The following is a 16,308-nucleotide window of genomic DNA, read 5'->3' on the forward strand; positions in this document are numbered from 1 at the left end:
ATTGAATTGAATATTTTATGTCATATAATGTTATGAATATTATGTTACATATTATATTATATTATTATTGACGCAGTTTAGAGCAAAAGTCGATGATTAAAAGTAAGAGTAATCCGGTGGACAAAATACGAAATTACTTTCCGAACAACCTAATTCATAATAACTGGCTCACCGCAATAGAGGCAACTCGTTAGAGACATTTTCTATCCGCTCAGGATCATTACCATTCTCCTTTAGTAATTTATCTGTACGATTTGCTTCCTTTAAAGTTGAATCCGATTTCACGAGAAGCACCGTAAGATCTCCGGAAAGAGCGACGTGAGAAGAGGGTGAATCGATGTTCAACACACCAAGCTCGTCTTCCTCTTTCATAATCGATTTGGCGAAACCTAAACTCCAAATTTTATTAATTAATCCCTTGTAATTATCCAACGCGCGTTATATCACAAAATTATAAACTAGATGGCGTTGACTGTTTATTTCTTTCCAACCCGTTAACAATTTCAAACTGGACAATCTCTATAAATAATTTATAAAGGTTTACCGTATTCAAGGAGGATAGTAATTAGTGTTCCAAGGAAGAGCCATTTAGATTTCAAATTCATATCCAGCTGGTCATCCGTGTTTCATTCCTGTGCAAATTATACATACAATATTTGAATAAATCGAGAAACCGACGGAAATCTATTTCTCGATATTATTTTTAGTATCTGCTATTCCAGCTTTTAACGCGCGATTTTTACCGTAAATTTATAGACGTACGATTTTCTCGTTTATTTCGACGCAAGCATTTTCTTCGAGAATTTTTCCCGGCTCGCAGAGGGAGAAAACATAAATGCACTGTTCGTGAACGCGCCACAGCAATTTACGCGAATCGATATCCAAGGATGTTTAACACGCGTAAACTTTCACTCCTTGTTCCTCCGATACTTTTTCATTTTCACGATTCAAAAGTGTCTCACGTCCTCCGGTGTAATTCGATCTCACGATTCATGGAATGGACACTGCAGCTATACAACTTCTTTCTAATTCATTTTCCGAGCTAAAAATTAACCGGCGAGAATTGCATTTATACGAATGAAACTAAAACGTTGAGCGAAATAACGTAAGATGAACTGTAAAAACGTATGCTCGTCGTTTAAAAATTTAATCTTTGACGAAGAAATACTATCAAACCGACAAAATTGTTGACGAACCAATGATCACTATAAAAAATTAAATAAAGTAAGTACAACGAAGTACAATATTAAAAAATATACGTCACGTGTTATTTAAATACATACAGCCGAGATACGAGTCTGAAATAAAAAGACGATATCTGAAAAACATTACATTTCGTAAAATAGGAAATCCAACACTGCCACGACATGGCGAATATTATAATTTCGATGGAAAATTTGCGAGCGGAAAAATCGATTGAAGACCATCAAACGCATTCAACAACTGCCGGTCTACCGAAATCTCTCCGACGAATTTGTTGCACCTTTCATTCTTAAAAAATCACACGATGGTACGCGATGGTACACGACGGATTTAATAATAAAATAGACTGTTGAATCACGCGTTTAACGAGAAGAAAAATATCGTGAATTATGGTCGGGATGTTGGGGTGAAACGCGAACGACTCACACGCGGTTCATAAGGCAACTAATTTGTTGCACCTTTCGTTTTTAAAAAATCACACGATGGTACACGACGGATTTAACGATAGAATAGACTGTTGAATTACGCGTTTAACGAGAAGAAAAATATCGTGAATTATGGTCGAGATGTTGGGGTGAAACGCGAACGACTCACGCGCGGTTCATAAGGCAACTAAAGCGGGGTCGACGGCCAGAATTCTCTCCCTTACCCTTATTCGTCGGCCACCCCACTACGAGCGTTGTCCTTTGGGGTAGAGAATTCTGACAAAACATCGACTTTAATCAATGGAGGGATTATATCGACCTGCATTTTGCTCCTCCACAGGAGTGCCTCTTTTCTCCCCGTTTTTGTTTTATTTTAAAGGGTCGTTGTTTCTCGCGTTTCACACAACCGCGACAACAATTCACATACTCCTTTTCTTTCTTCTCTTCTTTTTTTAATGATCACGGTTATTAGCGACCACAAATTACATATTTGCGTTTTAATAAATTTAGAAATATTTATATAAAATGAGAAGGTCCGTTTACAGCTATCGAACACGTTATTTATTAAACTTTAGAAATCTTGTTTTAGGTATTACGTTTACACCGAAATAAAAAAAAGTTGATAATTATAATTATCTTCTTATTTTCAAGAAAATTGTAACTGATACATTGAAAAATCTCAAATATTTTGTTACAGAGAAATTAACCGGTAAACAAAATTATAAAAACTTTTATTTCGAATAAATAATTAATATAACAATAATATTTGTTATTTAGATATTCAATCTATTCATTATCAAGAAAATTGTAACTAATGCATTCAAAATGTCAAATATTTTGTTACAGAGAAATTAACCGGTAAGTAAAATTATAAACATTTTTATTTTGATAATAGCTAAAGTCCATTTATAGCTATCGAACATCGTTATTTTTTAAACAATGTATATTATATCACTAAGATTAGTATATTACACAGCCTTACAATAAAAAGAAAAAAGAGACACAAAAATATTGGTAACTGATGTCACGGTGGTATAATATTTTCGTGTTTCTTTTTTTTTTTTTATTCTAAGGGTCTGTAATATACTAATATTAGTGATATAATACACATTGTTTAAAAAATAACGATGTTCGATAGCTATAAATGGACTTTGGCTATTTTCAAAATAAAAATGTTTATAATTTTACTTACCGGTTAATTTCTCTGTAACAAAATATTTGACATTTTGAATGCATTAGTTACAATTTGCTCGAAAATGAAAAGATTGAATATCTAAATAAAAAATATTATTGTTATATTAACTATTTATACAAAATAAAAATGTTTATAATTTCATTTACCAGTTAATTTCTCTGTAAAAATATATTTGACATTTTGAATGCATTAGTTACAATTTGCTCGAAAATGAAAAGATTAAATATCTAAATAACAAATATTATTGTTATATTAATTATTTATTCAAAATAAAAGTTTTTATAATTTTATTTACCGGTTAATTTCTCTGTAACAAAATATTTGAGATTTTGAATGAATTAGTTACAATTTTATTGAAAATAAAAAGATAAGTAATTATCAACTTTTTTTTATTTCGGTGTAAACGTAATACCTAAAACAAGATTTCTAAATGATCGAAAGTCGAAACGATTGAATATCTGAATAACAAATATTATTGTAATATTAATCATTTATTTAAATTACATAATATATTAAAGAGACGAAAGAAACACAGGTGCGAAGGTATAAACTATTATATTTATAAAAGAAAAAATATTACACATCCGAATGTATTATATTTTTTAACATGAATGTGTACGTGTGTTTGTGACAGCGCCACATGTCACTTTCTTCATATCTGATGCAGTCAGTAACCTAAATTGACGTGACAGACTGTTTTTGTACCATTTCAGCTGTCACCAAAGTTTGTTAAATACCGAATGCATTACAAAAACAAACATCTTTTAAAAAATTAAGGAAATTAAAAAATGTACATTGCTGCTCTCCAAAGATAACCTCTGTTTTCTTGTGTTCAATATTACAGAATTTATGTAATTTTTGTGAACTGATAAGACAATTTTGTTTAATATATGTTACAGCATTGCTTAAAACAAACTTTCTTTTAGCAAAATTTTAATGTTATCTTCAAAGTGTCGAGGAATATAATAATGGAGTTGTCAAAAGATACCATTGAAGGTCTAACTAATGTTTTACACACTAGTCATATACCTGAAGATAATTTTCTACAAATTTTAGACACAGCTGTCTCTCAGATATGTGAAAATCCTGCTCAAGCAAAATGTGAGTATTCTCTGGCTATAGTTGTTTAACATAAAGTACTTTGAACATTGCAAGATTATTTATACCGGTAAAATTGTAGGCATCACCAAAGCAACGGATTCAAAGCCAGTGTTAGCGAAGAAGATTTTTGCTGACATGCTATGCTTGTTCGTAGAAGCAGCCCGTCATGATTTCGATGAAGAAAAGTTAAGAAATTTCCTATACCAAGCACATGTCGACGAAGAAAGGAAAAAGAAATTATGTGAAGCATACATTAATAACAAGAAAACAATACAGTCTCGGTTGGAGTTGATCGGCAATAACCCACCGCATATCGTCGATGTAGATTGGCATTTAGATTATCGCGTCAAGGTAATCGATCGGTGAATACAACACCGAATGTTTTATCCACTGACGCTTTATTCATATGAAAATGATTTTTAGTTGGACACATGCAATTTGCTGGGTATTCCTCTTTATCACGTGCGACTTATCACTAAAAAACATGAAACAATAAATCATGTAACATTCTCATGTACAATACAGCAGCTGCAGGAATTAATATTTAAGCTTAAAGATGCCATCAGATACTCAGAGAAACTAACTAATGTTTAGCTATACCTTCAAGTTATCGATGTATTTAATATAGTACTACACATGAATGATGTTTTAATATTTCATTGCAAGTATTTTTATAGAAGTATTGTATGTAGTCTAAGTAAATCATTGTTAACAACTTATGACCTTATACATGTATGTTAACATTTACACCAAAATTATGGTAATCATTTAGTAATAAATTCAGTTTTTTGTATACATACATACATATATATATGTATATGTATGTATATGTGTGTGTGTGTGTGTGTGTGTGTGTAATGGTAAAATCTTATACAAATAACAGACTGTGTAAAGTATAATCAACTATATTTTCATAATTAAAACATTCCCTACTTCACGTAGTATTACTGTATTGATAACGCGGCACGCGCGCATGTGGGAGTTTATGTGCGCGCGTACACAAACATACGCACAACACTTGCATAAATTCGAAAACAAACGACGATCAACGTTTTGATAAATAAAACAAAATCTCGAAAACTTCATTCAAACTGTTCCAGTTGAAATAATATTGAAATTTTCTCCGTACAGAAATAATACATACGCACTTATCACTCGTCGTTCACTCACTCACTCAGGTACACCTTGTATACAAAAGAGCCTCGCGCGCGCACACAACTAATAACTTATTAAAAATACATCGTTTTTTGCTCTACATTCAGATCTCTCTAAAAATTGCTTTCTCGTATTAGACAAAAAATACTATCATTACCGTTCTTACTTCCTAAAAATATGCATGTTAAATTATATTAATAATCGATCATTTTTTTATATCTACTACATGATATAGATTTCTTTCAATCATTATACATTATGTACAAGTAAATGTATCTAAAAAAAAAAAAAAGAAAAAAATGATCGTCGAATATTAAAACTTCTCTATACATTAACTATTTCTTTCTTTCCGGCACTTAGCAAAACCAGAGGTGAGTTTTTTTTTTTATTCTTGCGTGCTCTTTCAATAATTCGGTGCGATATAATACATCGATAATGTTAACTAATTAAGCTGGAAAGAGAGAAATCACTGTGTGTAATACTTTTTCTCGTTTTGTAAATTTTTTAACAACGATCTCTTTTGATCGATTCTTTTAACGTTATTTCATATATACGATTATTGTGATAAGGCCTCGGACATTTTACTGTTGGACTATAATTGCTTCCTTTATAAAAAAAGAGGCCACGAAAACAAAAACAATCGACAACAAATAAAGATAAACCCTTGTAACTAAATCTACTTGGAAGATAAGATTATTTAACTCTCGAGGCTTTGGTCTGATATCCGGTTAACTGAAATAGAATTTCTTCAAAATTATTCGTTATAAATATTACAAATTAATAGACTCGTGAAATTATTATAGTGAAGTGACATTAAACAAATAATGCTACATCAATTCTTTATACGAACTCAAAATAACGGATCTTTCCTAAAGAATTTTTAGTGTTCTCTTACGTCACAGATTACTTCCAATGTATTTACGCGTTTCTTCCGTCTTTTGCGTTAAACTCGGGTATGAATTGCAGTTTTAATCGCTACGATTTCCAATCGCAAAACGTTACATTAATTACAAAGTCGTTTCAACATGTTTAATGTTTTGGGATTCGAAAATCGTAACAATTAAAATAACAATATGCTCTCGTCTTTTGTCAAGTAAATTACGTAAAACTTGTCAAAAGTGTGAAATACAAAGTAGAGCTCAGTAAAATGTTATCTACGATAGGATATAATAACAAAAGCTTTAGAATTTTACAAAAATGTACATGTCAAATGATTTCTGAACACTGAAATTACGCCTCCGTTTTGCTAATTTGAGCTTCAGATCTTTTCCCGTGTTCTTCGCTCTTTCCGCTCTCGTTATGATTGGTTTCTTCTTGCTGTTTTTCAACTTTCTCTGGTACTTGTTGCGGCATTTTTATTTGATTCTGCTCCTTATGCTGTTCCGTTTGTTTTTCTACTGGCGTTTCTTCGTTATTTTCATCGGTGAGACCCCCGTTGGTCTGAGAGACGGATTTCTCTTTTCTTTTATTTACACTGTCACTGATTTCATCGGATCGGTTCTTTTCTGAATTCTGCCCCTTTGGACTATAAGAATTCACTTCATCGCATTTTGCAGGCGTTTTCTCCGATTGTTCTTTGCTCTGATCGTACCCAGCTCCAAACTGAGAAGTTTCTGACTTGCTTTTAGACGTGGTCATTATCGTGTTGTTACCCTGTCCAGTGTTTGATATGGAAGGAAATCCAGATGACTTGGAATTTCGAGTTACTTCTGTCGGCGGTTTAACAGTCTCCGTATTACCAAAATTTCCAGTCTTAGACAAATTAAATACACTGAGATCTTCTTGCGGAGCATTCTCTAGAAGATGCATGTTACTGGTTTCAAGAGATGTTCCAACAATTTGTGTCTCGGATTTGGTTAAGCCATAAGATGTAGGGGAGATTGCTGTTAGGGAAGTAGTTTTAGGTGACTTAGGCGTAGAGTAAGTGCTCGGTGGTATTCTCTGAACTGTCGGAGGTTGGGAAACTGGATTGAAGCCGGTAGTTTGTGGAATATAACTTGACCGCTGGTATAATTTATTGATCGAAGGAGGCAAGCTACTGTGAAAGGCACTGGGAGATGGAATTCCTATCGGTGGACGAATCAACGGATTTGGAAATCTGGGAGTATCTGGAAATGGAGGTGGAAAATGAGGATAAATTAATCTGGGATTCATGTTGGGTGTCGGAGAAGGTATAAAGGGACTTGTTGAAAGCATATTTACTGGAGAATTTTTAGGAGATATCGGTGAACCAGTACTTCTACAAATATCTCTCGAGAATGAGGGATTTGAATAGTTTCTCGCACTAGGAGAATATGGAGGTGGCGATACAATGGGTGAATTAATTGTAGACACAATAGGAGATAAAGTTTTAGGATCTATCTTCATCATGCTTAAATTCCCGTTCTTCGAATTAGTAGAAGTGTTTGTGGTCGTTGTTGATGTCATTGTTGATTGCTCTTTTTCTTTGCTTTCGTTACCGATTCCATATAGCGGTTTCACTCCAGATGCAGGATTACCTAAATATCTCGGCATATTTCTCATCTTAAATATCTTAGCTGGCTTAGACTGAATCGATCTTCTTTCAGAGAGCGCTATTTGATGTAAGTGGCTTTGCGTCTCTTTGGTCTGATTTTTTACCGCTACGTAATTGTTCTTGGAAAGTGTAGGATTCCAACATCTTGGAGGATCGCGAAGAGTCTTGTAGCCTACTGCTTGGCTCTGTTTTTTAGAGACAGAAGAAGGAACCTTTTGTATTGAATGCGATGTTGCTGTTGGAGACGTAGATATCAGCGATGTGGCTCGAAGACTATCCTTTACGTTCGAGTAAACATTTTTACTTTCTGTTGCAATTACACTGCTACTAGAAGCATAAACGGAAACATTTGAAATATTCGGATGCTGTTGTTTATTAACAGAATCGATAGCAATCGATGACGAGTTACATTTTCTTCCAATTTTCAACAAGTCTGGAATGTCGCATTTACTTCTTGCTTCCGTTTTATTTTTTTCTTTAGAATTTTCTCCGATTTTAGCACAAATATCGTTAATTTTCGAGCCAGAAGCCCCGATTTTAGCACAAATGTCATTTAAATTTGAACCTTTTGTGATTAATTCGTTCTTGCGAATCGTTGGTTTCATTAAAGAAATCGGAATAGCATCCGGACAGGGAGGCACGGAATATGCAGCGGTTACCTCCAAGTTTGGTTTTAGCTGCGACTCTCTAGAAGTGTTCAGTCCTGAATTTACATAACTGTTCTTCAAAGAAGAAGAAATGCTCATGGAAGGCATAATAAGTGCTGTAGGATTTTCTGTTACTGTGGGCATGGTTACTGTGTTTTCCGAAACTGTAGTGGCGGATAATTTCTGAACTGTTGATGTCGCCAGACTTTTGAGAGAATTCTTTAACATTGTGCTACTCACTAAATCCTGAACCGTATATGGAAACGTAGATGTAGTCTGACTTGTTGACGTGGAAATAGAGTTAACTCCGTTACCAACAGTTGCGGTAAAATCGAGAGATGAAGTATTTTTATTTGTCAACGATTCGATTTGTGTATATGGTGATTTTTGAAGAGTTGTATTTGTTTGCTCCATACCTTGCGTTATTTCTACAGATGTTTGATCCGATGAATGTGTTTCCTTTTCTGATGTACTTTGTTCTTGAAGGGACGATTGATGCTGACCAATTGATTGCACATTTTTTACATTTAATTTTGTTTCTTTTGGCTTGCTACTAATAGCAGTGGTTACGCGAGTTGAGGCAACGGGTTCTGGAGTTTCCCCAGACTCAGGTGTTGGCTTTTGCGACATTGTTTTCGTAGAGGAGGGAACCGATGATTTACTTCCAGTAATTCCGCAATTATTCGACATCGCCTGTGTTTTTGAAGTATCAAAAGAGCTTTTTGGGTCCATAGATTTCGAAGTTTGAATTGTTTTTGTATCTATTTTTTTAGATGGTTGTGGCATAATCTTTTTCTCCTTCATAATTTTCTTAGATGAAGCATTACTAGCGTTGGTTTGTCCAATTTTTGGTTGAAATTGTAACTTTACGCTTAAAGCATTAATCTTTGATCCCATATTTACAAGTTTCACTTCATTTTTTCGGTACTGTTTAAGAGATTCTCCATTCTTTTCTTTAATAATAATGCTATTATTATTTTTTAACGACTCTTTTTTATCTTTGTCATCGATGACATTGCCTCTGACTTCAGGCTCGACTACACTTTGTGTCGTTTCCCGAAATTGCACATTAGTATGTAAAGTTACTTTATCTGCAACATTATTATTATCTAATTTATCTTTTGTTTCTTCTTCGCTTTTACACATCACAATATTTTCAGCTTCCTTCGCGGGAGTTTTTTTAGTTTCCATTGAATTGGAATTTTTCTTATCGTCAAATTCGCTTAATTTAGAAGAAATATTACAATCATCAACGATTTGTCTATTTAAAGAGTGATCATTTTTTGTAATAATCTCAGATGCATTATTTTCACTAGTACTTCCCTTAACTATCGATGAATTTATTGTTTCAACACTTGTCACAGAGTCTTGAACTCTGGCATTTTTCTTAAATTCTTGATCCGTTATATCCGTAATACTCATTATACCAGTTTCAGAAATTTTCAATTGCACCTCCTTCCATTCCCTCTTTATCGGTTCTTCTTCTTTTGATTCAATAGGGTCGATTCCAGCATAAAATAAGGATGTTTTATAATTGACATTGTCTTCCGAAAGCTTTATTCTTTTAGCGGAAGATTCAAATATCCTGTAACTTAAATGCAATGGCACTTTCTGAAACAAATAAGGTAAAACACTTGTAAAATTAACATTTTTAATTTTTGAATTAAATCTGTATACGGATTCCTAATATTTACCCGCCTCCAATGATAAATGTACATCACATCCATTAATGTATAATTACTGCACAATGGTTCTTCTTTATACATTACATCTACCCTGTGTGCATCGGTTAATCCATACTTAGCTCGTATAAGCTTTTGTAGATGAAAAATTGTCACTGCTGCAGGGCAACGAAGATACCTCTTTAAAAAAGGTTTCACAGCAATTTCCTTGACATCTCTGGATGGTCTAAAATATTCCAATGATAAACTGAGAGATTCATCCGGTGAATATATATGCGATTCAATCGGTTCTCCTCTTGCTTCTGGAGATGTTGTTTGAGTATATGCTTCCGGATGTTTGGAATAAAATTCTCTCCTACATCGCATCTCATCTAAAGTATAAAATAATTAATTAATTATTTATATTATATGATTTTCTTGATAATTATAGGACTTACTTTGGTAACATCCAGGTACCAGCTTATACACAATGTCCTGCAAAGTGTAGTCTGGACGAATGTTGAGTAACGGTTTACTTTTATGCACTTGTACCTCGCATATTGGACAATACTTATTGTTCTCCAGATATTTCACGATACAGCTCCTGCAAACTGTAGCACAACATTAATTGTGTTCAAATTAAATTATTCACCACAAACAAAAGGATTAAAGAAGCAATGAAAAAATACACGTACACGAATGTAAACACTCAATAATAGTAGTGGCATCAATAAAATATCCACCACACAATTTACACGTCAGCTGGTCGTTGAGTTTGGACAACCTTAGACGATGCCCTCCACTCTGACCCGACATTCTATAATAAGAATATGAATAGTTTGTACAACAGTATGCTTAACATTTAATCATAACAACAATCACTGCATAATTCGTAATAACATGACAAATGAATAATATTGCGTGTTTGAAGGGTCATCACGACTAAAATAAAACGCTACTTTCGAATAGTTACGATTGTTTTTGTTGAGAATATCACTCTAAAATAAGTTGAATGTCATGATCGTGACTGAAATAGCAAACTTACGTGATAAATGACGTAAAAACGGTTCGTTTTATCTAGTAATCGCCATTTGATCAAAAAAGTCAGGAAAGTTGGGTCGGAACTCTAGGAGAGATTTCACGAATCTTCATAATGAGAACATTTGTTAAAAAAGTGAAACTGACTCAAATCCGTCGCGAACAATTTCTTCTCCAGGCACAGAATATTGTCGGATTCGATGATTTTTCCAAATTAGAATCAATTTACTTCATTGTAAAATAGGCCACGGTGCCAAGAAAAACTGTGAGGACGACAGCAAAACAAAATGGTGGATAAACAATCATCTCAATGACGTTTCCAAAAACATGGGTTTCATTTCGAACTCTCTCTTTAGCTCTATCTTATGAAAAATATGCTGGGAAACAAGGTGATTGTTTAAAATATAGGAAGTAATGAGATATTTTATTTGCTAGGGGAAATATTTTTCGAGATGGAATTATTAAAGATTGTTAGTTCCGGAGAGATTTAGCGACATCGTTCATCGATATCACTTCTTATTGTTAACTACTTTGTTAAATTCAGAGATGACACTGTTATTGTAAATTTTATGTACTACCACGGACTATATATAGAATAGACGTTGCAAGCAATGCTTTTTTTATGTCACCATGAATAAGGAGCTGGGGCTGGAGCTCGCGAGCACCCTTATCATATCCTTATCATTCTCAACATTCTCGATTCGTACTGGATTAAAATATCAGCATTATAAAGTGCAGTAATAAAAATTAAATAAAATGACGAAAATTAATTATTTTTTATAGCGAGATGTAGATTTGCTGATAGATTGCTCCACATCCGATAGAGGTCCTTGATTCTCGCAAGCGTTCATTTTCTTAAATATACAAAAGACGAACTATGAAACAAGACCAATCGAAAAGAGATCATGCGTTGATTATTGTTCGATTGATGAATAATGATACCTGATGTCTTTATTTTTTTAAAGTCACCAATTATACCAAATAAACCTATGAGACAAAACGGCTGCTACATGAAAACGCCCCAACCGGACGTTTCAATAATATCGCATTTCACTTCTTTACTGTATAAATATATTCTATGATATAATCGTATATGTAGATATAATAAATATAATATAAAAATCAGTGGTTAGGGCCAAAAGGGTCATTAGTTCAGTGATCTTAACCTCACTCAACCCCTGCTACCTGAGCTTGCAACTTCTGGCTCTTATGTTGATTTATTTCTATAAATGTTTATAATAATATAAATGCCTTTGTTTATATAATAATTATACTTTAGTTGAAATGCCGGTCGATCATAAACGTATCAACGGTCCGGATGTATCTGTCCCTTATCAGATTTACTCTGATACCGACAACAAAGATGTTAAAATAAAACACGATTTCACTAAAAGAAAGGATAAACGTGCCATGAATGAAATGAGAAAAATATGTAAGATTTTAGATGTTACAAGCTTTCTATAGCAACATTTCTATAGCAAAAACAACTATTTGTATTTTACACTTGCAGTTTTAAAGACGGGTGTAGTTAGTCAAGCCAAAGGCTCTGCATATATAGAAATGGGAACTACGAAAGTAGTTTGTTCAGTGTTCGATCCTAGAGAAGTACCAAACAAAAATGGTTATTGTATGCAAGGTGAAATTTATTGCGAGTTTAAATTCGCTTCTTTTTCCTGTTGGAAGCGAAAAATTCATCAACAAAATGCAGAAGAAAAACAATATAGTTTAATGTTGCAAAGAGCATTAGAACCAGCAGTTTGTTTGGTAAATATATAAGTCTATGAGTATATGTATTTGTATATACGCAAAGTAACTAATATACCAACTAAAATATGAGAACTATTAAAAATAGTGCTGCTTATATTTTTTTCCAGCATGAATTTCCAAATTTTCAAGTAGATGTATATGCAATGGTCTTAGACAATGCTGGATCTTCTCTAGCTGCTGCAATCATGGCTGCTAGTGTTGCCTTAGCTAATGCAGGTGTTCCAATGTTTGGTTTAGTTACAGCTTCTACCATAGTATGTACATCATTAATAAACTAAGGTTGAAAATATTTTGCTTTAATCAAAATTTGATATAATTGTAGGGTCTTTATGATAAACAGTTTCTAGTGGATCCAACAGATTTAGAAGAGGAAATATGCAACACGCTACCAGAGCAACAAGATGATTTTAACCATGGAATAATTACACTTGCTAGCCTTCCACAACATGGTCAAATTTCAGAAGTATTTTTAATTGGGAGTATCGATACAAACTCTGTTATACATGCAACAGAACTTTTAACAACAACTAATAAAGAAATTTGTCCTGTGCTTCAGCAATGTTTAGTTAAAACTATTATGAAATTACATAACTGAATTAAAACAGTAATCATTTGAATCAACAAACAGTTTCTTAATGCAATTAAATATATATTTTTACGATATAAAATTTGTAAAATTTTATATAATCCTCCTCCTTATAATGGCTACTTTATTTACAACTTTTAAGATGCCATCTAGCCTTTACAAAATTTGACTTTTCAAGGAAGTAGATCAGTGTTTTCCAAAATTATGAATGCGACACCCTTACATGACATGTAAAACAAAATTTTATTCTTTGATTTGAAAAACTTAAATATTTTTTTTTTATTCAATGATCATTAAAGTTCAACAAATGTTGAAGTATATTTTCCATGTATCACTTCGAATGCATGAATTAAGTAGAAAAAGTTTTTTTTAAGAGTGCCGTTCAAAAACTTTGAAAATCACTAATTTGGATAGACATACATAAGTACGTTATTCTACCACGTTAAAACTAAATTAATTCTTTTTCTTTTATTTTCGTTGATTGTATATATGTGAATAAACAGTTCTTGTTTAATGGAAAGAAGACATAGATTGCGTCCCAACGCGACAAATAAAACAGAATTCCTTCTATGCTAGTATTGTATAAATTATACAAATATATAAATTAAGGATATCCTCTAGATCGATGACTACATCTTAATAGATAAAATACACTCTTTTGATATGGTCTGTTTAAAAAATATCTTTCCAGTTCGTCCCACAAAAAGCATACATAAGCTAATTTTGAAAAACGTATTTTAAACAATTTAATACAGTACTGCTTCATTAAATGATCTCTATTCGAGTTTAGACAAGTACGTACAATGTGTACAACGTAAATCATTAACATCTTGTTCAACTGAAAGTGGTATTTATACAAGAGGTATTGTTGGTTCATCGAGATACCTCTATATTTCTCGACCATGTCGTCCATCATGCTTCTCTGGCTCTAAGGGAGATTCCCTCAATTTGAGCGGATAATGATTATTAAATAACAAAGTCATTATCTTAGTTTTAGACAATGAAATTGTTCTAGTAATGAAAAATGAAATCACTGTTTTTTAAAGCTCTTTAAAATTGGGTAGATATTATCAAATGCTTCATAAATCTCCTGTCGAACTTTTGCTCCTATTTAAATAGTAATTGATAGTAATTAACTTATTAAATGAACTATAAATATATGAATTTTAATTAATGTATGAATAATAAATACTGACCTGTTAATACTACTTTTCCAGAAACAAATATAAGTAAGACGATTCTAGGTTTAACCATACGATATATTAATCCAGGAAAAAGTTCTGGCTCATATGAAGAGAATTGTCCATGAGTAAGCACCAAACCCTCCAGTCTAATTGGAAATTTTACATCACAGCTGCCTACCATGTTTTGTATTTTGAAGTCCAGGAACTTTGCCTTTATTCAAAATAAATTAAATTATTAATAATAAATTATAACTGATTCAAAAGAATGATAAAATGTATACTAACAGGAAAGCCAAGTTTTTGAATAATTCTGGCATACTTTCGTGCAGCCAATCGAGAGTCCTCTTCGCTCTTTGCTCCAGTACAAACCATTTTACCACTACTAAATATTAGAGCAGTAGTTCTTGGCTCACGTATCCTCATAATTACTGCTGCAAACCGTTTTGGATTGTATTCTGCATTCCTTGCATGGAGAGCTATTTTTTTTAAATCTAACTTGCAATTTAAATTGACTGTAGAGACAATATTTCTGCAACATTAATGGATACTTGTTTGTTATTTTCTTTTTCTAAATTAAATCTTACTTACTGAAGCTGTGGTAAAATTCCTGGATCTGCAGAAGCTGGTGTCATAGGTGTCATAGGACCAGGAGTAGATGGTCCTATCGATGAAGGTGCTATGTGATTATTATTTTGAACTAATGGAGACATCATATTTTGCTGTAAACAAAATTATTCTTGCCTAAGATAATAACAAATATAAACAAAGGCAAATTCAATGTATTATTTAATCATACAGGAGTTTGTGGTTGCATGAGACTTTGCGGTGTTGCAAAAGTAGGTGCTGTTGCATAAGCATGCATAGTCTTTTGTGCTGTTCCGATCATAAGCATTCCACTTTGCATATTTGGACTCATAGCGTGTAGTTGCTGTAATTGATATTGTTGCTGTTGTTGTTGTTGTTGTTGCTGCTGTTGCAATGCATTGGGTAAAATTTGTTGATCCTCTTCTGGTTGATGCAAAGGAGTTCCTATACTGGGTATGCTAAACCCAGGACTCGGTAACATTTGATCCATTTTTATTTGTTTCTTTTTCTTTTACAAGGCACTCAATACATATAAATGTCTTTAACACAAATAACTTGTAGGTTAATTAGTAATCAATCAAACGATCTTTCAGAAAGTGTAGATTTGTATCGTTGTATAATTTGATTATTGTCCATATTTTTCAAAAGACGTTGTACCAGTAACATTTATAGGTTATGTTCTATATGAAACAAAAACATCTAAATTGTTATTTCAACAACTATGTATTGAAAAATGTTAGATATGCACTTTGCAAGTGAAAACAAATCTATAAATGTTTAAAATATTTTAACTTTTCTAATTATTTTTCATTTACTATTTTCCACTCGTTTGTTTACAAGTCTTGCTGTTTCTAATTCGTCGTATACTGCGTTTATACAGTTCGAATTTACGCCATAGTTATAACGTCGATGGACTTAACCTCTAAAACAAAAGTTACTATAGCTAGTGACTTTCTCATAGATGATAAAAGTTCCTTGATTCCTCATTCAATCCATTGGCGGGAAAATTTGACATAATTAGATCTTTCATTAATCACAATGCGTAATTGTGCGCAACACAGATACGCAGATAATATGACATTGCATCTGATTATATCATATACATGCGATTTACCTATATTATTAATAGCTATAAAATAATACAATGTTATTAATCCAGTAGAAATATATTATATGATAAATATTTCTCATTGTATTCTGCGAATAAATATCTATACTTTACTGTATATTATTAAATTTTACATCA

General features: G+C 32.7%; 5 protein-coding genes across 9 annotated transcripts in view; 2 read left to right on the top strand and 3 right to left on the bottom strand.

Annotated features, from left to right (window-relative positions):
- Window positions 1-2,196, bottom strand: part of LOC128892872 (uncharacterized) — an 8,087-nt gene extending 5,891 nt beyond the window's left edge. Inside the window, exons 1-4 of one of the 4 annotated variants that reach the window (XM_054153487.1) lie at window positions 1,456-2,196; window positions 763-1,298; window positions 545-632; window positions 173-389 (exon numbers count right to left, since the gene is read on the bottom strand). In XM_054153487.1, the coding sequence (XP_054009462.1) occupies window positions 173-389; window positions 545-605 (278 nt within the window). In that variant the 5' untranslated portion in view covers window positions 606-632; window positions 763-1,298; window positions 1,456-2,196. Of the gene's footprint in view, window positions 1-172; window positions 390-544; window positions 633-762 lie in introns of all 4 variants that reach the window. The other 3 variants (XM_054153486.1, XM_054153488.1, XM_054153485.1) reach the window with 3 other exon arrangements.
- A 1,180-nt stretch (window positions 2,197-3,376) lies between these two features.
- LOC128892895 (COMM domain-containing protein 3-like) lies at window positions 3,377-4,565 on the top strand. The gene is made up of 4 exons (XM_054153532.1): window positions 3,377-3,674; window positions 3,750-3,924; window positions 4,004-4,275; window positions 4,348-4,565. Exons 2-4 carry the CDS (start codon window positions 3,792-3,794, stop codon window positions 4,516-4,518), a joined length of 576 nt encoding a protein of 191 aa, XP_054009507.1. The 5' UTR covers window positions 3,377-3,674; window positions 3,750-3,791; the 3' UTR covers window positions 4,519-4,565.
- Window positions 4,566-4,813: 248 nt separating this feature from the next.
- Window positions 4,814-11,536, bottom strand: LOC128892871 (mucin-2-like). The gene is made up of 5 exons (XM_054153484.1): window positions 10,948-11,536; window positions 10,598-10,719; window positions 10,361-10,513; window positions 9,936-10,294; window positions 4,814-9,852 (listed from the first exon to the last, which is right to left on the bottom strand). Exons 2-5 carry the CDS (start codon window positions 10,716-10,718, stop codon window positions 6,310-6,312), a joined length of 4,176 nt encoding a protein of 1,391 aa, XP_054009459.1. The 5' UTR covers window position 10,719; window positions 10,948-11,536; the 3' UTR covers window positions 4,814-6,309.
- A 452-nt stretch (window positions 11,537-11,988) lies between these two features.
- Window positions 11,989-13,375, top strand: LOC128892889 (exosome complex component MTR3). Of its 2 annotated transcripts, XM_054153523.1 has the most exons (4): window positions 12,008-12,372; window positions 12,451-12,704; window positions 12,815-12,961; window positions 13,030-13,375. In XM_054153523.1, the coding sequence occupies exons 1-4, from the start codon at window positions 12,225-12,227 to the stop codon at window positions 13,300-13,302; spliced, it is 822 nt and encodes a 273-aa protein (XP_054009498.1). In that variant the 5' UTR covers window positions 12,008-12,224; the 3' UTR covers window positions 13,303-13,375. The 2 variants fall into 2 exon arrangements, with proteins under 2 accessions (XP_054009499.1, XP_054009498.1); XM_054153524.1 differs by lacking the exon at window positions 12,815-12,961 and having other exon boundaries at window positions 11,989-12,372.
- LOC128892884 (TATA-box-binding protein) lies at window positions 13,336-16,174 on the bottom strand. The gene is made up of 5 exons (XM_054153517.1): window positions 15,274-16,174; window positions 15,066-15,196; window positions 14,763-15,006; window positions 14,490-14,688; window positions 13,336-14,400 (listed from the first exon to the last, which is right to left on the bottom strand). Exons 1-5 carry the CDS (start codon window positions 15,550-15,552, stop codon window positions 14,324-14,326), a joined length of 930 nt encoding a protein of 309 aa, XP_054009492.1. The 5' UTR covers window positions 15,553-16,174; the 3' UTR covers window positions 13,336-14,323.
- Window positions 16,175-16,308: the final 134 nt, after the last annotated feature.

Source organism: Hylaeus anthracinus, unplaced genomic scaffold (assembly GCF_026225885.1).
Source record: "Hylaeus anthracinus isolate JK02 unplaced genomic scaffold, UHH_iyHylAnth1.0_haploid 2, whole genome shotgun sequence".
Lineage (NCBI taxonomy): Eukaryota > Metazoa > Arthropoda > Insecta > Hymenoptera > Colletidae > Hylaeus > Hylaeus anthracinus.